Raw genomic sequence first — 24,608 nt, 5'->3', positions numbered from 1 at the left:
ACATTTTCATCCATATATTAATTGATAAGAGATAAGAAACAAAATTAATTCCTTACAGTAGGAGCTGAATAACTTAACCTTTTACCCTCTTCCTTTGCTATTTTCATTATAAGAAGGATTTTTTTTTTTTTTTTTAATTTTTTTTCCCCACCTTTCTTGGAGGCACTGCAAATACCAGCTTGCTGCAGGGAGTGAATGGAGCAAGCTCCTAGCCCATCTCCCAGCTCCATAAATGCATTTAAAATGCAGTTTCCAGATCAGGGATGTATCAGATATTAAGAAGGATGGCCTTGTGGTTAAGGCAGTGGACTAGGATATTGAAGTTCAGTTCCCGACTTTGCCACAGACTTCTCATATGACCACAGCTGAATCACTCCTCTCAGGACATCAATTCCCCATCTGTAAAAAGGGTGGAATACTTCACCTTGCTCAGAGACAGGTCCTGAGAATAAGTTATGTTTGTGAGGTGCTTGGATATTATGGTGAGGGGACCATGTATGTACCTAGATATCACCTTTAAAGACATAGTACCAGCTTTCCAGGCCATCCCACCCTCTGCCTCATTTTTCTACTCTTCAGATATGTTCTTTCAATAACCAGATAGGTAGAGACATTTATAACTTCACACTCTATCATGTACCACTGTGCACATCAGGAAAATCCATTTCCTTTTCAGCTAGGACAGGTCTACTCCATGGGGACTATACTGGCATAGCAATGGTGCCATAGTTATGCTGGCATAACCCCATAGTGTAGACACAGCCTACACAGATAGAAGAGGTTTTTCTGTCAGTGGAGGAACACCACTTCCCAGAGTGACAGTTGCTAGGTCGACAAAAACATACTTTCATCCACCTACCTGCATCTACACTGGGGGTTAGGACAACAGAGTGACAGCACTTAGGGTGTAAAAACTCCATATCTGTAAGTGACATAACATTTAAGTCAATATAGCTAAGTGTAGACCAGACCCCAACTTGTCAGCCACTCTCTGTCCCAGAATGAACTACCAGTAGAATACATACGCAACGGTCAGATTTCCTGTTAACGGATTTCCTAATTTTTATCTTTTTTTGTTGTTGCTGTTTGGGAGGGGGAAGGGTATTTTATTTTGTGACACGCCTCTCATTTGTGTCTTGTATTTCACTTATCTTTTTAAAAAAAAAAAACCCTCAGGAATTAATTCCAAACATCAATACCAGAAGTAATGAAGCCCACCATGCTTGCTTCCGATTTCCTTCTTTGAGAGTCCCAAGACAAGAGGTGGCAAAGTAGACTGTTGCCTAAGGAGGAAAAGCGGTACTAGCCCCCTACGCTTCATCCAGCTATGCGGATCAAGTGAACGTTGAAAAACATGACATTCTATACATACAAAAAGTAAGGTCAGTGGCTCTAGCCAGCTTCTATAGTGAAGCCCATCTGAAGAGACAGATATTGAAATTAAAATATCAACTGCATTCAAGCTCCTATTAGAGACACCATGTTACAGCTACTGGATCAAAAAATAAGAATTTTAAATGAGACTCTCAGCATCTAGCTGATGGCATCTAAATACCAGAGTGATGGGCGTATTAGAAATTCACAGATCAATTCCTGCTCCCTTCACAGGGATTAAAATGACTGCAAAGTCTGGAAGAAGCTTCTCCCCAGCACACTGGCAGGGTTTTTGGGGTGGGATCGACCTTCCTTTGGAGCACTGAGCAGGGATTTCTCACTAGGGCAAGATTCAGCACATGATCTATTTCCTGAAGGTGCAGGCATTAGCGGAGTTGAGTCCTTTCACAGTCATGGTGACATGCTTCAAGAAATGCCTGTTAAAATGACTAACATGGTCAAAGTTCATACTGACTGGGCACCAGAGCTTTAACATTTAATAAGTCCCCTATTTAAAACAATGAATGTTAAACATTAAACAGATGATTTACAAATAAAACCTTTCCTCTCGTTTAAAAAAAATGTCTGAAATGTCACTTCTTTAAAAAAAAGTATTTTCTCTGTTCTGCCATTGGCATCCTTTCAGGACAAGGACAGACAGAGGCAAAGAATGAACAAACATAGGGCTGTGAGCACATTAAACTACAATGCTGTTGGCTGGAACGGTAGGTACCACAATATTTTTCAGTTTAACAAACACCAAAATTACTATTATAATCATCCAGCAGGATGTCTGGACGTTCCTGCCAACAGCTTCACATTATGAGCCACCCACTTTGTATAACACTGTTTTGTTCTGTATTGAACTGTCCAGGCTGTTAGCAGGTGGCCTGATAGCCCAAACACCAGAATTTATGCTCCTCAGAAAATGGCAGCCAGATGCATAGCAGAGTTAATATGCTAGGTTACAATGGAAGGTGCTAGCCACACAATTTTCACAACCTCTCCTACTAGCTAATTTCCTAGAACAGTGCTGCCATTGGTCTTGGAGAATATACAAACAGGGGAACAAAGACCTACTATAAAATAAAGGAACTCCAGACTTAGTCCTGGTGTAAACGAGTACAACTTGGGTTGAGGCTCTGTCTACACCACAAGCAAGGGGTGCGATTCCCAGCTCACATGCACACATTTGCAGTGATGAATGCTAGCACAAGTATAAACAGCAGTGTAGCCACGACAGCATTAGCAGGGGCAGCATGGCTTAGCCAGCCTGAGTGCACACCTGCAGGATTCAGGGGGGTTTGTGCTCAGTATGGTTAAATCATCCTACCATAGCTATACTACTATTTACACTCACACTAGCTCTCACCAAGTTAGTGCGAATGTGTGCATGCAAGATGGGAATCACAACCCTATAGCTTGTAGCATGGACGCAGCCTCAGTGTGGTCCATATGACTAGTTTAGGTGCAACAACAACAGCAACTAAGAACACAGAGGAGAAAACTGGTGGGTCCACCAAAAAGAAAGTGTAAATGTCTCCAAAAAGACATAGTATCCAAGAACAGTGAGATGCCTTTTGTCTAGCCTCATAAAAATGAATGGCACTTTTGGTGACTAAAAACGTGAATATGCTGTTCGCTGCTGCTGCTGTTGCTGCGATGGTGGCTGTCCTTGCTGTTGTTGAAGGCGAACCTGCTGGGAGTAGGGATCTTCAAGAGATTTAACAAAAATGGTGGTTTTGGGCCCAGTCTTCCAAACGATGCCATTTAAGTCTTTTACAGAGGACTCTACTGTAATGTTATGGGTGCCAAGGATCGCAAAGTTCAACAGAAACTGAGTGCTGAAGTAATCATTGTGCGGTTCCACCCTCTGCTCCATCTCATTGGTCATGTTGTCAATGGGGATCTGGGAATACATGGAGGGTCAGAATGTTATGCTATTAAAGTGAATGGTCAGACTCTGACAAGCTACTGCTCATTCAGTGTAGTACTGTATGGAAAAACAAGCAAAAACAATATACAACTGTTCTTGCTTTTCCCAAACCAACTAAGGCCTGATTTTAAGCGAGGCCTCATCCATCTTCCACTGGTGGGTGCAAATTGCAGTACAGGCAAGGTAGCTGACATCAGTTATTTTCAAGCAGTTCTAAATCTTCAGTTAGTAATCTAAGTAAGATAAACATTACATTCTTCTGAGTAGCTTTAGACTTGGTCTATTTTTTAGTTGATTTTTCATTGAATATTACAAATTGCCTAGCTGTACATGTCAGAAGCTTAGTGCTTTATCATCTCTGATGAATTGTTCACTTGAATTTAACATAATTGTATTTAACTACTGTTTATTTAGGACAGTCTGCATTCCTACTGATAGTTACTATAAGAAGCAGGAAATGCAAATGTCTAACACAAAGGGGTTTCAAATGTGTTTGCGTGGCTAGCTGGTAGAAAAGTAGCTACTTTTGCCTTTCTCCTCAGGTGACCTGGTTGCATTCAGAAAGGAATGAAGTTCCATGACCTCAAGCAAATTCCTAGTGAAATTCCCGTAACAGTTAGCATGATAAGTTTCTGCTCCAGAGAGCCCCACATAATGGAAGTGTCAGTTTGCAGCAGGTCAGGACTAAGAAGCTCAGACAGCAATGCATGAGGAAGCTAACACATTCCTTACCTGCACTATGCCTAGCTCTAACCAATGCTAGACGTCTTCCTTTCAAGAGCTAAAACTTGTATAGAACAAATATAAATGAAAAACATGCATTTACATCTAGTAGGAGAATTGGTGAGAATGAAAAGAAAACGTAACGAAAGGATGCTTGCTAACCAACAGAAGCGATAGAAGACTATGTTCTGCTCGACAGCTATTCATCGGTAAAGCTACAGGACACATTACAGCTCTACACTACCCATACCTTGTAGTCCTGTCCAGATTTGCTCTGCAGTGTTGAAGATACATTTAGATAGACTGACTGAATTTTGCGGAAGAGACCAGGTTTCGAGCCATGCTGAACCACTCCTTCCACCTTTAAGGCCAGCTGTTGATTGTTTTGTACTGCAATGGGCTCTGCAGGATTCCGTGGAGATGGTGACAGAGCGAGCTGAAACACAGGAAGTCAGGAGTGGAAATTAGACTTTGAGAGATTAAAAATTTATTACAAAACTGGACAGGGAGAGAGAAGAGAGTCTTCTAAAGTGTATGAGAATTAATAAAAAGCCACCAGACATGCTCTTTGCACCTGTAGCATCAGTTACATCAGTTACCTGAGAAGAACTCCTTAAACAGCCCTCTAAATATCCACCATTAAAGACCAAATTAAAAGTCTGAGTCTATTGAGTCTATATTGCTTCACTGTTCCTAAAAAGTGTAACAGTCAAGACTGAGTATTTCCCTCTCCTAGTGGAAGAGACTCCCTCCAAGTTCCAAGACTCCCTCCCATTTCCCTCCTCAAAGGCCGCATGTCATGCATGGCTGTTCTAGTCCTTCCACCTGAGGAAGGAGGCAACTGCTGTTCAATCTAAGGCTGTAAACGTCACTTATAAATGAGCAAAGAAGACTGCTGCAGATTGAAAGGAGGAGCTCCCTCAGGAGTGAGCATTCCCAGGCCTTACTGGTTCAAGACTGAGGAAAGTTGGTGAAAGATTTTATCTTCAAGGCCCTACAATTACAAAATTTAATTCAGTTTGCTTGTTAAGAACCCTTAAGGTTAGGACTCTGATAATCTTACATACACACACGAAGTTATTCCAAATAGACCTAGGCTCAAGTTTATTTGCACAACCAAGAGGCCTGAAATTTTGTTCCTAAAGCAGGTTGGTAACTTAGAGTTGATTTTAATGCACTTTGCAACAGCATTGCAAAATCCTGCCTCCTTCAGGTAACAGCTGAAAGTGACCAAGAGCTACAAAATAATCACAATACTAACTTGACAAAAGCCCACTTACCTCAAGCACATACTGGGTTACAGAAATTCAGAACAAGAATTAGTGAGATGGAAAATTACAATGCAAACCCTCTCCACAACCAGTCCACAAAGCAAAGAATGTTACAAGAGGCTGGCTACCAGAGTTTCATTTGAATTTACATATGAATTGTGGGTAACCTTTTCAAAAGTGCTTAAGGAAGTATTTTCAGACATGATTCAGGCTGCAAGTGCCACATTTTTAAAGGTATTTAGGCACAGAAATACCTTTAAAAATCTACTCTTTGCATACTAAATTTCACTGAGACATAGGCACCCAAGTCTCTAAGTCACTCTTGAAAAATAGGACTTGGACTGGCTTCTAAGACACTTACATTCTTCTGAAAATTATCTCAAGTCTTATTAACTCACACTTAGTAACTGTACATAACCAAATCAAAAGAATGAGTTATAAAATTTATAAAAATCTATGGAAAACATTTACTGATCCTGTTTGGTAGCTAAGTATTAAACCATAACTCAGCCAGTTATATTCCTCCTCTCACAGTACCACACATTTCATTCTCTTAAACTGAAACTGACTGAGTCATAATGGAAAACAGCATCAGAATCCAGTAATTTCTAGTGTTTTATTTATGTGACTTAAATAGCCTGAAATAATTTTTTTTAAATCTGCTTTTAGAAAACCCCTTCAAATAGCCCCAAATTTACTTCCAGGTTGAGATGCTACATTTGGCTGGGAGCCACTACAGACAGACAGCTGCTTTATTCTAGCATGATGAACACTGGAGTTATATCATGATCTTTTTCTTTTTTTAGGACAAATGTTATATTTCCACATAAGATTCTTATGCATGAACTGTAATTTAAATCCAATCTGTGCACTGCTTACCTTAATACTCGTAGATTGCAATTTCTGAAAAAAATACCTTTGAAATGAAAGGGGAACTTTCAGCAAGGCGATGACTGCATTGCATAGGCAAGCTGTGTGCTGTAAACAAAGTCAAGGCAAATGAGATTAAATCCTTGTAACATTAAGAAAAAGCATGTACTTCAAGCACAAACACTGCATTTCTACTAAGAGACCAATAAATGCATCACCAAGTTTATAGGATAGCACACATTTACTAACAGAGATAGAAAGAGACCACTAGATCATCAGATCTCTCTTCTAGAAAGGCAGAACACAGAATGTCCAGACCTGACAGAGCACAAGATAGCCAAGAACCTATAAGCAGAGATGTCCCTAGAGGAGTGCGGGGTACCGGGCAGAGGAGGTTGCCACTGGGCTGGGACTCCCGATGCAGGCGGCTGCTGCGTGGCTCTAAGCCAGCGCATGGGAGGCTGTCCCCTGGCTCTAGGCTGTGAGCTGGGGCTGCCACCCAGCTCGCGGGGTGCGGGAGGGGCGCAGGCAGCTCCACCTGCCTCCTATCTGGGACCAGGCAGGATGTTGGCAGCTGCCTCCCAGAATATATGGGCTTGCAGGACCAGGGCAGGGCCCCCCAAAGCACGGGACCCAGGGAGGTTGCCCCTATTCGCACTACCCTTGGGACGGCTCTGTCTATAAGGAATACATGTAGCATTAGTTCAGCTGTAATGTAAGAGTGCCGAGGTCAGCTGAGTTGCACCCATTTACAAGACTGAATTTAGCACATTGCTGTTTATATCTGCCTTAATTCCCCTCTCTCACTCATATAAGTCAGAAATAATGCCGCTGGAGTCAATGAGTTACACTGGTCTAAAACTGGTATGATGGCAGACTCAAGCAGAGTTCAGTTTATTTTTACATATTATACACAGATTGAAGAGCTGGAAAGCAACAGAAAAGGGCATACCATGAGGAGAGACTTAATAAAATACGCAAGAAATTCTAATGATCTTTAAAAGTTTACATTGGCTGCATTTTATAGTTCATTGTAGAATGCAATTTAGAATTAGTGGGCAATGTCAGAGTTTAAGTAGTAAGCGGAAGCTGATGTGAAATACCATGTATGAAACAATCATCTGCATTTCTCCTTTATCCTGGCTGGTAATATTACCAGAAACAAGAAGTACTAGTACCATACAGCAGTGAAGGAAACAGTAGTAGGTAACCAGTTCTGTATTTGCATATAGTACAATTTGCATTGTGTTCTCTGATGACCTGTACTGATAAGAGAAACACTACACTTGCAAAGTGCTGTGCAGAAATGCCACTGGCCTGAAGAATGAAGCAAAGCTGGGAGGCTGTGACATGTGGACTCTGCAGTATTTCACATATTCCATAGACAAGACTGCTGCATGACAGCAACTGCAGCACTAACAACAAAGGATATGACAAACTGACAAAAGCCAGAATATGTAATGTTAACGTTCCTTCTTTACTGTAGTGCCCTTCCCACTTCCCAGTCAGTAGCATCATATCAATCTCTGTATTTCCTGACTTTTGTCCATTCTGATCAGACCATTAATGTTACAGATGCTGTAACTAGTGCTGTGGAAGACATGACTGTGGAACATGAAAAATGCTATTAGTCAGTATGTGAGCTACCCCCAATTTTGCTTCATTGTTCAGGCTAATTTTATGTAATTTCATCTCTCAAAGGGCAACATTATTAATACAGTCTATTCATTAGAGAACACATATGCTAACTGTAGATAATGCAAATGAAAGATGGAATCTATCAATGTATTTTTAACATATCCTTCAGTACCAAGGAAACGAGTTGCAATGTTTTAGAAACCACTCTTTATACTGTAGCTGCTACTTGCCAAGTAAGACACAGGAGCATATTTCCTGTTCAGTGATTCCACTTCCTCCAACACGTGATTAAATACAGACATCATTCTTCTTTCATATTCACTCTCAACAGACGCTGCTCCACTCGAGCTGTATTCCTGGAAACTAGAAAAGAAGCTATTCTAGTTGTGCCCAATATACTCCATCCATCTTAGTCATTTAGTCCCAATCACAAACAAGCCCCAGTATGATTGCTGTCTATTCCAACTTTAAGTATTTCCAGTAAGGAAGATTTCACAACCTCCTTCAAACAGCTTGTTCTGTTCCTCAACTATTCTGATATTGTAATTATGATCTATCCCTCATATTTAAAGCCAAGTTTTCCTTTTTGTAGTTTGTTCATTACTTTTTGTCTTGCCCTCTTTATACCATCATTTACATAGATAGTTAGGTCTTTCCTCTACCCTTTCCTAGAGCCAACATCCCTAATTCCATTAGTTTTTCTTCACAAGGCTTATTTCTTAAACTGTGCATCATTTTTCATTGCTTTTCCCTAATACTCTCTATTTTGTCAAAGTCTTGCAGTGACCAGATTCAAAGGCAGTTCTCCAGTTGAGACTCTACCATTACAGACTAATACAGGATAATTACCTTGCTTTTTCTCCTCAAGCCCCAAGCAACAGTCCTGTTAAAAGCCAATCAGTACTTGGCCTAATCCTGTGCTCACATGCGCATACACAACTTCATTAACAGCTATGGGAGCTGCATAGACGTAGATGCAGCATTAGGTCCGTATTTTCCTCTTTACAACATCATCATATCACTAAATCTCATTCACTATAACCCTGTGACAAGGTGGTCTGCCCTCTTAAGGGTAGTAGTGCCTACAGGTCAGTCCACCTTGTCACACGGCTTGGCTCAAAGTTTGAAAGGTCCAGAGTGAGAGTGTGAAAAAAAAGGTTGTAGGGCTTATTGATAGAAAGGAAGCAGTCCTGGGAATAAATGGTGCTTGGAAAAAAAATCCCATCACTGTTTCTATAACAGCCAGGAGCCTTGTAGAGAGGGTTGGGCAAGGCTCCCCTCTCACCCAATCAACTGGGGATAAGCTGGGAGTCGGAGACCAGCATAAATGCTGCCTCCTCCCTCATAGCAGGGCAAACACCAGCAAGAGAAGGCTGCCTGCTGGATCCTCCTAGCCTGAGAATTAACAGAAGAAAAAGGAGTCAGTTGAGGGAGAAGCTGGCTAAGGCCCTACAGCTGGCTAAATTATATCCCAGCCCCAAGGAGGAAAGCAGAGGACTTCTGTTTAAGGAGAGACAAGGGAACTGATTAACTCATGACCCAGATCTAAGGAGGAGAACTGGGGGATTCCTGTTTTGAAGGAGTAACTATTTGAAGTACAACCTCAGCTTCAGAAAGGGGGCTGGAGAAATCTCCTGAAGTGGGACAAAACTGACCAGGACTCTTATAGGGACCCAGAAGGGAGTAACCTCGGGCAACTAATAAAGTCAGTCAGTCACCCTTGGTAGAAAAATGTAATAAATCAGACCCCTTGAAGGAGGTTGGTTCAGAAACCCACACCCAAGTCTGGTAATTGACTGAAAGAACCCAGGAGGGTGCTGAGCGCAATGTATTGGCAGGACCACAAGCGGTAGACCTTGTTTGTAATATTATTGCTGCTCCAATATTCTTCCTGTAATCATACATTTACACATTTCTTCCTATGTCAATTACCCTGACCAAGAGATCAGGGTCCTGTTATGCTAGGTGCCCTACAATTACAGTCAAAACATGTCTCTGGAGAGATCACACAGTCTAGGTTTGCAACCAGACACCAGTGAATGAACAGACACATAAAAGGGGCATGACAAAACAAAATCAATAGTAAAACAAACATGCTTTACACAATCAGTACACTCTGAGCTGTTCACCTGCTCAGCCATTTTCCATCAACATTCTCTTTAATTTAATTGTATTGATTTGATTTTAGACCATTTTTCTAAGATCTCAACAAGTACTGTACTTTAATACTTTACTTTTCTACGTAACCTTAAAATACTTTATAAAAAAACATAACTAATTTAGTCTCAGCACATGAACAAGCATTAGCATCCTCACAGATAGGCAAACTGAGACACAGATGCTAAGTAACCTATTCAAGAAGTCAGTGGCAGAGCTAGGAATACAATCCAGAATTCCTGGCACCCAGTCCTGTGTTTTAAACATATAACAATCCTTCCTCCCACATCCTGCCATACCAATTATTTGCAAACCCTCACTGTTAAATATTTGCAAGTTTGATTAGCATACCCCATCCATCCTCCAACTCATTAACAGAAATAATGTTAAAAAGACTGATTCCCCTGTGAAGCCTACTTCAAAACTCGGTAGGCATTATTACAGAGCTAGATTTTTTAGCTGATTAAATAGAACATATAGTGGCTATACAATCTACATTTCTCAAGTGAAAAGTTTCAAAAGATCTGATTTAGCTCCCATTAATTTCAAAGAAAGTAGGAGTGGACCCAAATGAAGGTATTTCATTAGTGCTAATCAGACTTATGGGGTGAAAAATTTATCCCTCATGTCATTCCACTGAAGTTAATGGATTTACAACAAAGAAAATATAACCTATTAAGTATGCATCCTCAAGGTTAGGGGGGAGGTGGGGAGAGGAGGAGGGAAGGCGAGAAAGAGTAAGCATGAACACATAAGGAGGGAGAGGGAGCAACAGCAGATGACAACAACCCCGAAAGAATCCACTGGAACGAATGAATGAAACAATGAGTTAAACACAACAGAACAAGCAGCAGAGAAAGTATTTGGGAAGTTACTTCTATGATTTTCACCCAAAAATAGCTATACCTCAAACAGCTTTTCCAGTACCTTTTACATAAAAAAGAAGTTAATTCGAGCCAAATCAACACAATTAAAGGACAATTTGAATGGAGACTACCAAGGTATCTTAAATTTAAGCTTAGCAAGATCAAAGCTTTGCAGCAGATTTGTGTATGTAAACCTGCCCAGTACAAGGGTACATTTATATATCTACTGCATCTTTTCCATTGTTAGTTTTCTAGTCTAAGAGACCCTACTGACTTGGGGAGATGGGAGTGGAGAGAGTAGAAGGGTTACCATTAGACGTACCTTGCAGCTTCTGGATCCAAAATGAGGGCTTCAATTGCATGTGAAATCAACAGGCAGCTCTGCTGTTGTCTGACATGATAGTAAAGGTTTATAGACATACTATCTCAACACAAAGTAATATTGACTATTGGCATTTTTAATTACGACACCTAAAGGAATATTATGAGGTCACTGCCATAAGTATCTGCCCTAGCTACAGGGCAAGAACCAAAGACTCCTAGTTTTCCATGATTATACCCATCAAATCTTAAGTAATAAGTGAAACAATTCCGTGTAACAAGAGAACATGGAGGGAGGGAGACATTTCTTTTTTGAATAGATTTCAAAATATCCATATTGAAATTTTTAAAGCAGTTATTATCTTGCTTCAGATTTATACTTCAGTAACTATGATTGTTGAACCTTACATCACTCTTACAAGCAACCTCAGATAAAAAGAGTAAACAAATTATGAGTTCTGAACAGTAGGATACAATTCTACATTCCTTAAAGTTGCTGAGTCTGCATCAAAAGATGACTGATACAGATCCCCATATCGTGTAGCCAGGTTTCGGAATTCTTCCATAGAGAATTTCATCTACAGCAGAGAAACAATGTTGCTGATCAATAGAAATAAAAATACCACAACTATGTTCTACAACACTGAACTGAGGAGCAAGGCCATAAATATTCTGGTACTGTACCTTTAGTGCCCTCTAACTTACATTGCTGAAACTTGCCCAAGTATTGGGAGTAAGCTATAGGTTAGATATTACAAAATAAATGACACTCATTGACTAAGCTATTATTTCTACACCTATTAACAAAATGCTAACATATCATCCAATAACTGTTGTCACATACACACTTTATATAAAAAGAACTATTGCACCTCTCTGATGAGTCTAGCTGCTACTCACCTGTTTTGTATGTCTCAGTTATTGTCTACTTTACAGCTTCTCTACATAGACTAAGCTCCTCAGGACAATAGAATACCTCAAAAATATTCTGTATAGCACCAAGCAGGCTGTCAGTATTCCATGATCGAAGTCATACAGACTATTTTTCTGCAGACATCCTCTTTTCTGAGCACAGCAATGGAACACCATTTGTGCCCTTATAAAATCTGAGTACACTAAATGGGTAATTCCAAACGTAGCCACCCCATGATTATATATGATGATACACCCAAATGAGGGCTTGCATAGGCACATGGATATTTGTGGGAATAGCAGTTGAAAAACAAGGCCCAGTATGAAATAACAGGCTCAGTAATATTCTCACTTTCATTCCTTCTATCAGAGAGCTACATTTTCTTATCTCAACAGGTGGACCAAATAAAACTGCACGAGAGAGAAACAATGAACATGCCTGGTTAGAGATGCGCCCACATCTTTGGAGGTCATTTCCTGAGGTCATCGCGATTGTTGTGGCAATGGCAGGTGGTGGACTAGTTTTTAGGCTGTTACAGGTGCAGATGAGTTGAGAGAAAGCCTGCAGAAGGTCAATCCTGAGCTTGACAAACCCACACTGAAAGCTCAGAGGGTTAAGTGGTGTGCTGGCAGCCTGAAAAACAAATAAAAAGAGGAGATTGATAGTCTGGGTCAGAAACATATATGACACTAACAACAACCTGGCAATATCACTGAATTTTTTCATCAGATGAAGGGCAGTGTTTGCTTTGATGCCAACATTACTTTTTAAAACTCAGGATACTACTACTCAGATTAATTGATTTGTGGTTAAAAAGGTATAATAGCAACAAAAAAAACCCAAAACCCCTGATAAATGTTATAATATTGGACATAAGTACTTAAGAATTTAAGTTCAGACTCCACAAGACTATTTTAACTTCTGAAAGAAGCTGCCACTAAGTTGCTAAAATATAACCTTATAGGTTTTCCTCCCCACCACAAATCTTACCTGAATAACTCAAGAGTCCTTTCACTGGGTGGGCTGAACCTTAAAGCCACCTATGCCTAGTCATCTACCTCCAGGATGATGGGTTTGGGAAGAGGCTGGTGGTTGGGTCAGATGACCAGGCATCTCATGATAGCCCAGAGGCAGTGCTTCTTATAAAGGGACAGAGAGCTGCAGGAGACTCAGGATCAGAGTACGAGGAAAGGAGATCTCCACACTAGCAAGAAGGAAAGATCTAGCTAACGCTACCTGCAGTGAAAGACAGGAGCAAGTCCTCAAGAAGGAATTAGGTGGCCCTTGATGAAGGACGCTTCTAAAAGCAAGTGGCCCAGAACAGATAGTGCAGATGGGTGTTGAAAGGAGTTGATACATGTACTTGTTTAGGGGTCCAGACTGAGACTTCCAGTAAGGGTGGGAGGGTGCAGGAAATTGCTGAGAATCCTAAGAATCCTGCTTGAAAAGGGGAAGAACCAGTGTTAAGTTGCTGGACATCTGTCTTGTTGATCTGTGTTATTTTAATAAACTAGATCGCAGAAGGGGTGACTGACTTGCACAAATGTTTGGGACAGTTCTAAGAACGTTGAGTGGGGTAACTGCAACAGCAGTGTCTGATGCTGTATGAGGCAAGATCTTGTTACAAGGCTATCCAATGAGGATTTAAGTTTCTGTATCTTCTGTTCTTGAAGGTATGCCCATCTTATTCACCCCACTCCAATTTTAAAAAGGAGTTTTAATGCTGGTGAACGGTGCCTCATGCACAGAATAGACATAGCACAATTTGCACACACTTCCTCACCAGTGTTTCTCACCTAACATCAACTAGTAGAGACTACCTCTGGGAGGTAGCAAGTGGGTAAATTCAGTCTCCAAGCCATATCAAGTGTTAGCCTCTCTGCCAGCCAGAGCACCAAACGCGATGACGTTGTGACATCACAGTTGTTTGCTAGGAAGTGGACAGCTATCTACCGAATTTATACAACATGGGCCACTGAACAGTTGCGAGATTATAGTGGATTTTCAGTAACTATCGGGATACATTTGAACCAGTGACCCAGAGAAAAAGGTTCTATCACATTACCTATAACATGAGCTATCCAGTCCTGTCCATCAGCCTTTGCCTTCCCTTCTCCAGATCTGTAAAGGGTTGGGGGTGAGGGGGTTTGTTCAGAGTTCTCTTCTTTTAGGAGCAGTTTCTGAAAATGTGATTCTGTGGAAGGAAGCTCATACATGTATAGGTATGAGAGTCTCAAGTCTATACTACAGTCATCCTGACAAGGCAGCATGTATGATAAGAGCTTCAGCCAAATAAATGTAATTGCTTCGTCAGAGTTTATTTTCTCTCTCTCCATTAGTAATACTTTTATTGGGTAGTAAGCATACAGCTTCATGTACAGGAGATGCTCTGTGCCAGAGAACAAGCCTTGTCCCAAGAGCAAGTAGGACAGTCTTTCACAGAGGGAGATTGGAATTGAAACACTTCACAGAAACATTTGATTCTTAGAAGAGTAAGCTTGCTATGGCTTAAGTGCTAGGCTATGTAGGAGGGTAAGCTTTAAGCTCAGATGTAGAAAGGAGGGTTGCATGCACGGACAAAAAGACTCATGCAGCTTCAGCATTATGGGGATAGTAGGTTGTGCACTGTCTCAATACACTGTGCAGGCTGAACAGTTGGAACAAATTACCACACACACACACAGTGTTTCAGCTGGAATACGGTGATTAGAAAGAGGATGTCCGTCAACTTGCCCTAGTTGTTCCCTTGCTATTAAGGCAGCCAAGAGCCATAAATAAGCAGTGCTCCATTGGCTGAACTCCTGTTCGCACAGGGCCTCAGCAGAGGCAACAGTTGGCAGGTTCTGAGGTCAAACGTGCAAGTTTTACTTTCCCTGGCAAGCTAGAGAAGCTCCTCCCTCTGCTCACCTGTCTGGGATGTACTGCTGATCCATAACATGGGCAGGGACATCTGCACCTGAAGGAACAGCATACATAACTGCTTGAACAGGGATATTCAGTGACTGCAGTGATGGGTCACAATCTACCCTTAAGCAGCAATGACTGGCAAGTTGATAGTCATACAAGGACAGTGAAAGGAGGATGAAGTTGGGAGTATTAAAACTAACATTTGGTTCTTATTGCACTTTGCATTCACAGATCTGAAAGTGCACAACAAAGATGGACAGATGAGTGAGCCACAAATGGGTTAAGCAATTTGTCGAGACCACACAGCTAGTTAGTGACACCATTGGCAATAAAAGCAGCTCTCTTGACTACCAGCTCTTTCCTTAATCTTCTGGACCACAGCAGCCCACAAGGTGAAAGATCAATGGCTGCAGTCAGGAGGGGAAGCAAAAGATGGCAACCCCACCAATTTAACAGAATCTGGAAAATGGCTATGAAAGACAGTTTCTGTATTTCCTATATTGGCCTTTAAGAAGGCCTGTTTTAAATGCTGCACTTTTGCTCGTAATAAATGTTTAAACAGCTCATTAAAAAATTAATTAAAAAAAAAAAGAGTGGTAGGGAATCTTTCTTGAGATTTTAAAACAGAAAAATTTCACCCACTTGGCCAATAAATTAAGCACATACAAATTTAAGGACAGGGAGAGTGTACTGCTGCCATTCATGAAGGACAAACAGACATAGTTTAGGTCCTTTCTGCTGATTCAGCTGCAGCAGTTAATTAATATAAACACTACTGCCAGAGTTGAGCTGACACTAAGAATGCTAATGCACAAACAAGTAAATAGGAGCTCTATTAGCTTCAGCTTCATTCAAACGACATAGGAAAAACCAAATCTATGTCTGACTAATGGGCAGGACAAAATATGAAAAGAAGAATGTTCAAACTTCACCAAAGGCTATGTATGATAAAAGTGACTTGACAGAGGACACTCTGGGTTTATATAAACAAACATTTTTCCAGCTGCATCACTGCCTGGCTATTTACAACATCTTACTATTTTCATCATGTTAAGTAATTAAATAATTTTCTGCTTTATTTAAATTGGGCACCTACTTAATTCTGCTTGCCTTGAATGGACAAACCTTCCTGTGTGGGATACAGGTTCAGTGAGGATTCCTTAAACACTAATTTAATACAGTGTTTCTCAACCTTTTAAGAAGCAAGTACCCCCTAACTTCTGAAAATTTTAATAAGTACCACAACACTCAATTTTCCATGGGATTTTATATTTACAGACTAATGTGAGCCCTATGTTAGAAGAAGGGCTGAGTACATAAGGCCGTGATATTACAGATGTCAGATCTAGTGTGGGTAGGTTACCACCTTTACACCAGGGGTGCACAACATCTCAAGTATGTGCCTGGGCTAGAGGTGATGTAGGCCAAAGCTAGGAGGCTTTGATAAGCATGCCAATGCTGGGGAATATAAAGTGCTGTGCCAAATTTTTTGCCATAGGTTTGAGAGGAGGAAGGGGTGAGAGAGAGAGAGGGAAGGAGGGCGAGAGAGAGAGAGAGACAGGAAAAGAGGGTAGGTAACTGGTAAAATCTGGGGCTGTCATAGAGCAGTGAAATTGACAAATTTTCTGGACACTGGGCTTTGAGCCAGGGACGGTGGGCTGCCACCTAGGCAAGTTGCAGGCAATCCGAGCTGGGGAAGAGGAGGCTTCCACGTTGGCTGAGACCCAGGGATGAGGGCAGGTGGATGCTGTCCATCTTCAAGCCAGGGCGCTGGAGGCTGTCCCTCGGCTCAGAGTCGGGGCATGGGTGGCTGCCACCCAGCTACGAGCCCAGCTCACACAGGAAGCTGCCCCCAGGCTCCCACGAAGGAGCTGGGATCCAGCAGGAAGCTGGGGGCTGCTGCCTGCCTCCCTCAGAAGCTAGCGGCTGCCATCTGCCTCCTAATTGGGAGCTGTGACTAGGTGGGAAGTAGGGGACTGCCACCCACCTCCCTCAAGAGCCAACGGCTGCTGCTTACTTCCCAGCTGGCAGCTGCGACCAGGCGGGAAGTGGGCAATTGCCACGTACCTTCCCCAGAAGCCAGGGGCTGCCACACGCCTCCCAGCTGGGAGCTGGGACTGGACGGGAAGTGAGTTGCTGCCGCCCGGCTTCCCCAGAAGTTGGCAGCTGCCACCCACCTCCCCTTCACTCGGTTTTTCCCTGGGTATCCCCTGCTTATGTCTCATGTACCCCCAGTGGCACACATACCACAGGTTGAGAAACTATGATTTAATACAAGGCTGCACCAATTTAACAGAATAGTCAACTGGACAGGCTTATTTAATCCCTCTCCATTTCTATTTCAAACCAACGGCCATCTTAGAAGATATGCCATATCCCACAATCATTTAGATTATGCCACCATCTAAAGGCCCAAACAAAATCAAGTCCCTGTTACCGAGGCCTTGTACAAACTCATAGTGGTAGACAGTCCCTGCCTAATAAAGTTTACAATCTAAATAAAGATAACAGAGGATGGAAGAAAGGAAACATTGTCCCCATTTTATAGAAGGGGAACTCCAACAGACTCACCAAAGTTTGGAGTACAGGATGTATACTAACCGTTAGCGATGCTATCCCTTTGTGATAGGATTTTAAAGATTCAGCAATGTAAGAAAGTGCTGAACTATAATTTTCTTCTTGAAGCCCTGTCAAACACTGCTCTGCATGGGAGAACTCCTTCAAACTGTTCAGCCAAAAGTAGAAGTGTTCTGAAGCCACTTGAGTCAGCAGGCTTTGATACAGCTCTCTGGCCATGTCATGATTACCCTAAAGGGCAACAAGAAAAAAAAGTGGAGGATCTTGCACTTAAGTGACATACCAGCAAATAAAACCAAATAAATCACCCCATACGCTCAAAAACTACTCTTTAAAAACAAATACAGTGAGACATCTTCAACATTTGATCAAGGTAACTCTGCTGAGATGCAGTAGCATAGATACTTATGTCTGGCATACATAATCTTGTAGGAAGTAATAATGTTTAAATAAGACAGCACAAAGAGATTCAGCTCTAAAAACAAATACAGAATTCTGCATTTTTTTTTTATGTAATATTTTTCATCTCCCATTTCTAAAGTGTCTTACAAACATTAATTAATCTACACTTCAGGATAGTAAAGAGTCATTATACTAGTCATACAGATAGAAAAATGCACACAAGCAGAGGCTACTTGACTTTCCCAGGCCCAAAAGCTGTAGTCAGAGTGGGATCTGGGGACACATCCCTAGTTCCGAATCATCAGACCATACCTTTCTTCACGCTGCTGTACTCACTGGTCACCACATGCTTACAGACAACTATGACAGTGAGATATAGGATAAATGCCTCTAATGATGAGGTTTACATTGTAACTCTCCTGTTTTACAAATCTGAACCAGTGTTATAGTGAATTAAAAAAGGGGAAAATTTTATTTTCCTCTCCCCATCTTCCTTCCTCTCTCCAAGTGCTGGTATCTTCCTCATTTAACTCTCCAATCCAAAGTCAGAGTATGGCTGACTATACTGTCTACTGAGGAATCCTCTTTCTAGAAACTTGCACATACCATTCTGGAGGCTTGCCTGGCTATCCTGTATGCTGTCCATCCATTGGAGACATTCTCAAGCTGTTGTTGGATAACAGTTTTAACTTCAGAAGACAGAGCTTTTTGACTGGCAACAAATATCACTGTGGCGAGGGATACCTAAGGGAAAACAAACATTAACGTGGAAGAAACATTTCCATTTGTATGTTTTTTAGGAAGCGTAAAAAGCAGTGATTGTGTCTAATAAGTTTTTATTCAATCTTGGACTTAAAAAAAAACACACACACGACAAAATTTGCTTCTGAACCGGAGAGTCAAATCTTTGCTCAGGATTTCAAGCAAAACAAGCAATGGAAGGGCTTTTTCCTCACTGAAGTTTGGCAAATTTACATTTTCAAATTAGAATGTTAAAGCAGAAATACATCCAAGCTCACAGTCATAGTAAAGAACTGTAAAAATATAATTACTCTTCTTTTTCATTTCATAACAGACTTTCTTGAAGACTAAAGCCCAAACTTTTACATGTATTGAGGCATTACTATTGTCAAGATTGTGACATCTAACTGATTTAGCAGCCTAAGTCTCATTTTCAAAAGGGTTTTAGGCACTTTGGACCCTAAATCCCATGACTGTCAATGAGTCTTAGATGGAGCAACACTGCACAGCAACGGCTAAATACCTTTCAAATCTAGGCGTAAGCTCTCATTTCCAATTAAAATACCCATATCAAGTGTGTGTCTCTTAGTACCCACTAAAGCTGTGGTTCTTGGTTCTCAACCTGCAGCCCAATCACCACACAGCTATGGGCCCATGTGACATCCTCAGGGCCATACAGGTAACATATTTTGTGTGGATGTGGCCCACATAATACACTGAGAGCTGCATATGCAACCCACAACGGTAAATAGGTTGAGAACCACTGCTCTAAACCATGTGTGTTTGAAGGCCCATGTATAAGTAGGGTATCTACTTCTGAACTGCCATCTTTCTTGTCTAGAAGCACTTCTGCAAAGGACTCCATCCTGAAGCGTTTCAGGCCTGGTCTACACTGGCAATGGAGGTCGACGTAACGCTGCTTACATCGACCCCCTAAAGTATGCATCTCCACTGCCACATAAGTTCCGTTGATTTAAAGTGCAGTAAAAATCAACCTTAGAAAACCACCTCTGCAAGTGGCGTAGCGCTGAATTCAAATTCCATGGGTCGAATTTGTGTCAGTGTAGGCAGAACGCAACGTAAATCGATGCCATTGGCCTCCAGGAGGTATCCCATAACACCCAGTTGTGACCACTCTGGACATTAACGCTCTGCCATAACGTGGCCACGTACACAGGAAATAGCTCCTCCCCTCAAGCCCTGGGAAATTTTGAACTTCCATTTCTGGGTTTACACAGCATGGAGAAAGTTTTGTAGCTGAACTGCTCATGGCGACTGCACGGCCCAAATGCGCTCCAGCTTGGAGTTGACCAGGGGTCTTGGATCTCATTGGTCTGTGGGGCAAAGAGTCTGTTCTGGTTCAGCTCTGAGCCAGCAAAAGAAATTTAGATATCTACGAGAAGATATCTCGCGGCATGCTGGAGAAGAGGCACAACAGGGACGCACAGCAGTGCCGCGTTATGATCAAAGAGCTGGGGCTGGCTTATTAGAAAACTAGGGAAGCTAACAGCATTCTGGCTCCTCACCCAAAACATGCTACTTTTATGAGGAGCTGCATGCAATTCTTGGCAGTGACCCCACTGCTATGCCACCAAACAGCAGTGATACCTCCGAAGAATCCCAGTCCAGGACGAATGAGGAGGACTCTGTGGACGAGGAAGATGAGGATGAGGAGAGCAGGGTGCAGGAGAGTGGGGTATCCATTCTCCCTGAGACCCAAGACCTGTTCATTATCCCAGAGCAGTCCAGCCACGCACAACACAGTGGGATTGATTGAGATGCAGGGGAAGGCACATCTGGTGAGCGTGTGTGGCAAATTTTTCTTTTTTTGTGGTTATGTCCCCAGTCCAGCTTCTTAAAAGGAGTGTGTTTTTGAGGGTGGTGGCAAACTTCAGTGGAGGTTTACTCCTGGAACAGACCATCTATATGCAGAGGTATGCGCTGAAAATCCTCTGTGGATATCTCAAGGAAACTTTCAAGTAGATAATCTGTTAATCTTTGCAGAAGGTTTTTGGGGAGGGCAGCTTTATTTCTTCCACCATGGCAGATACTTTTCCCTGCCACTCTGCTATTAAATGAGCAGGCATCATCGTGGAACAAAGCATAGCAGCATAAAGGCCAGGCCTGTCCCCTGATGCTTGCAATAAATCTTCCCTTTCTGCCTGCATTACCCTCAGGAGACTGATATCACACACGGTCACCTAGAGAAGATGGCGCAAGTTTAAAGTACCCAACCAATACAGTTAGTCCGTTTTATTCCTCTGACGGGGATGGGGTTCCTGGGTGCCTCCCGAAGACTATTCCTAGTCTTAGTACTGTTGCAATGGGCATTATGGGTCCGGAAACTGATTGTCCTATGTTTTCTGCTGCTACAATTCACCCGCAGTGTCCTCTAATCTGTTCTGCCCACCTCCTCCCAAACCAGTCCTTGGCATGTTACAGGGGAGCCTGGTGATCCCTCTCCTTGCTCAACCACAGATTGTGAGTTTTAGTGCTAATGAAGTCTCTCTACAACAGACGCAAGGGCTCCATGCTTACCCATCCGATCCTTCCAAGATGTACAGAATAGAATGTGGATCTGGCTTTGCCTCGTGAACGTGAAGGGGAATACTTTTTATAATTGTAACATTTCCTTTACTACTTTGGGTCAGCTAACAATGGCAACTTTTTGTTTTACTTCTCTGACAGTAGATACCTCGGCCTGCGGCCCCCCTTGTCGAACACCAGCTGAAAGACTTTTCCAGATTAGGAAGTGGGAAAAAAACCCATGGGATGACATGTTCAGCTAATGAATGCCTCTGAGGCTGCTGACAGAGCTCAGAGCCTGGAGGATGTCCTTGTCTGAAAAACTAGACATGGACATGGAACACAGAAGATCTGCACAAAAATAGGAGTGTGATACGCATCAGAAGATGTTGCGTATTATGAGGGATCAGTCCGACATGCTGAGGTATCCGATAGAGTGCCAGGAAGAGCAGTGGCATGACGGACTCCCTCTGCAGCCCCTCCAAAACACTCCACCGCCTACCACTTTGTTATCAGCACCCATCCCCAAGTGATCTAGGAGGAGACTGAGCAGGGTGCAGTACATGCTACACTCCCCACCGGTGGAGGCGAGCAGAAGGACGCAACGGCCCCTTTAAGAACTGCACACAACCACAGTTGCTTGCACAGTGACACTTTACAATGTTAAGTTATCCTCCTTCCCTCCATTATAAAGGGTCACAAATAAAACTTTGTAGCATTAAAAAACATCTGTCTTTATTCATTCATAGCTTGGATGGGGAAAGCAGGGGAGGGAGCCGCTGGAGCAAGGGTGGGGGATGGGAAAGAAAGGCACAGCACAAACATACATTACCTCAATTCACTGCAAAACTAGTTTTTCAATGCTTCCCGAAGCCGAAGAGTTCTGCACTTGGCTCTGAGCATAGCGCTGGAATCTGGCTGCTCAAAATTTGCACCCAGCTTATCAGCCTCCATGGCCTAACCCTGGGGGAACTTTTCCCCCTTCATTTCACACAAATTATGGAGTGCATAGCACACAGATGTAAGTGATGAGATGCTCTTTCCACTGATGTCAAGCTAGTAAGCAGACATCTCATCTGGCTTTTAAGCAGACAAATGCACTTTTGACCACCATTCTGCACTTGCTGAGCCTATTATTGAAACGCTCCTTCTTGCTGTCCAGGTGTCCAGTGTAGGGCTTCATTAGCCAAGGGAACAAAGGGTAGGCAGGATCCCCCAGAATCACTATTGGCATTTCCACATCTCCAATGTTTATTTTTTCATCAGGGAAGAAAGTGCCCGCCTGCATCTTACTGAACAGACCCCAGTTCTTAGAGATATGCGTGTCATGCACTTTTCCAGACTACCCCACACTGATGTCAGTGAAACATCCCCTGCGATCCACAAAGGCCTGCAACACCACTGAGAAGTATTCCTTCTGGTTCATGTTATCTGTGGCAAGGTGGTCAGGTGCTAGGATACGGATAGGCATGCTATTTATTGCCCCCCCAGTTTGGGAACCCCACTGCAGCAAATCCGTCCACTATGTCCTGCACTTTTCCCAAAGTCACTACCCTTCTTAGCAAAAGCCTACTAATGGCCCTGCACACTTGCATCATAGGAGCTCCAACGGTGGATTTACCGAGTCTGAACTGATTCCCAACTGACTGGTAGCAGTCTGGGGTTGCCAGCTTCCACAGAGATGGCCACTCGCTTCTTCACTGTCAGAGCTGGTCTCAAGTGAGTATTCATGAGCTTCAGGGCTTGAGACAGCTCCATGCAAAGTTCAAAGAAAGTGGTCTTTTGCATATGAAAGTTCTGCAGCCACTGCTCATCATCCCACACCTTCATAACAATGCGATCCCACCAATCTGTGCTTGTGTCCCAGGACCAGAACCGGCGCTCCACGGACTGAAGATGATGCGTGACAGCCTGCCGCAAACGGGAATTGTTCCATTCTATGGCTTGTATCAGGGCGGCCTCAATAACATTGCTATTTTCTGTGCTGTGGCTCCTCTCTCACCATTGAAAATACTGCAGGATAAGCCATGAGGTATTTGTGATGCTCACAATGATAGTGCAGAGCTGAGTGAGTTCTGTGTCACTCCAGCAACAGCATGCGCATGGCATAGAAAAAACAATGCAAAAAAGCATTTGCAGTTTGTTTGGGACAAGAAGGTAGTGGGGAGGGAGCACATTGCATCCCGACAAGCTTCCAAAAAGCCTCTGCAGATAGTTGCACTGTGAGATAGCTACCCATTGTATACTGCTTTGAATGTTGACCCAAGCATGGTGATTGGGGACGCAAAAGCCCGGCGCAAGGAGCATTGTGTGATCACGGTCCTGAGACGTCTAAAATTCGGCAGGTGAAAGTCAATTTAAAGTAAATCGACTTCAGTCTGCAGTGTAGACATACCCTCAGTAATGAATAATTATGATCTTTTTTTCTATGTGTAACTAGTGCCATCTACTGAATGGAATACAGATCAGACCATTTCAGTTCTCTCTTCTAGCTAAGCAAACAGAGGTCTGTGACTTTGGTGCTGCATACTGAGATTACTATTTCCCATTCTGCATGCATGTAGTTAGCAGTGAACTGATATATTCCTGCTGAGGCAACAGATTATCGTTTTCTGTCACTGATGTAACAATTAGCTAAACCGGTTCATGAAATATTAGTTTCCATAGTAGTTTCATATGAACTTTGTTCCATCAAGGACAGATATCCTGAACAGCAGTTTCTTACCAGAAGTTCCTGTTGTTTATCTGTAGCAGATCGTCCAATCACTTTATAGAGTTCCATTAGGTCTCCCAGCATGCCATCACCTAAGACAGGTAGCTGCATGGCAATTGCTGCTAAACAGTGGCACATGAGAATTCTAGCAGCATCTTGAGCACTGTGCAACTGTGTCAGCAAGGACTCAACCACTGATTGACTCAGATGGGGACGACACTTGGCTAGCTTCACCATACAAGTGAGTGCTATCTGCAATGCACAAACATTTCAATGTTCCAACATCTGTCACCTTCCAACATTAAATTATCTTAAAAAATATAAAGAAACTATCACAATATTCAGACTATAATTAAACTAGAGAGCTAATGGAAAACAAAGATGTATTTATAAACTTGTACAAGAGGTGTACTCTTCCAAACCCCCACATCCCTGTCCGGAACACACAGTTTAAAAGCACACACACGTACAAGACAAAGATGTGAAATATTTTCTTTTCTTATGGGTTCAATCAGTCAAAGTAATATTTTAAAATTATTTGCCTGGTAATAGCTTGTTCGGCAGGACCAAAGGGTAACTGTTCACAAGAATGATGTGGTCACTTGTTAGTTTATGTTCTTCCATCAGCCAAACCAGGTGCCCTCAGATCCCTGCTGGAGTAGCAAGGATCCCT

At 42.4% G+C, this 24,608-nt stretch overlaps 1 protein-coding gene across 1 annotated transcript in view; it reads right to left on the bottom strand.

The window, feature by feature from the left end:
- Nucleotides 1-1,842: 1,842 nt before the first annotated feature.
- Nucleotides 1,843-24,608, bottom strand: part of INTS7 (integrator complex subunit 7) — a 43,238-nt gene continuing 20,472 nt past the window's right edge. Inside the window, exons 11-20 of the mRNA XM_067565004.1 lie at nt 23,948-24,187; nt 18,562-18,699; nt 17,578-17,784; nt 12,508-12,702; nt 11,631-11,734; nt 11,158-11,226; nt 8,043-8,175; nt 6,184-6,282; nt 4,284-4,469; nt 1,843-3,283 (exon numbers count right to left, since the gene is read on the bottom strand). Of these exons, the coding sequence (XP_067421105.1) occupies nt 2,993-3,283; nt 4,284-4,469; nt 6,184-6,282; nt 8,043-8,175; nt 11,158-11,226; nt 11,631-11,734; nt 12,508-12,702; nt 17,578-17,784; nt 18,562-18,699; nt 23,948-24,187 (1,662 nt within the window). The 3' untranslated portion in view covers nt 1,843-2,992. The remainder of the gene's footprint in view (nt 3,284-4,283; nt 4,470-6,183; nt 6,283-8,042; nt 8,176-11,157; nt 11,227-11,630; nt 11,735-12,507; nt 12,703-17,577; nt 17,785-18,561; nt 18,700-23,947; nt 24,188-24,608) is intronic.

This window comes from Emydura macquarii, unplaced genomic scaffold (genome assembly GCF_026122565.2).
Source record: "Emydura macquarii macquarii isolate MOO-44397 ecotype Brisbane River unplaced genomic scaffold, CSIRO-AGI_Emac_v2 contig_2676, whole genome shotgun sequence".
Taxonomy (NCBI): domain Eukaryota; kingdom Metazoa; phylum Chordata; order Testudines; family Chelidae; genus Emydura; species Emydura macquarii.
Note: the sequence above shows the minus strand (reverse complement) of the source record. Positions and strands in the feature narration are given on the sequence as shown.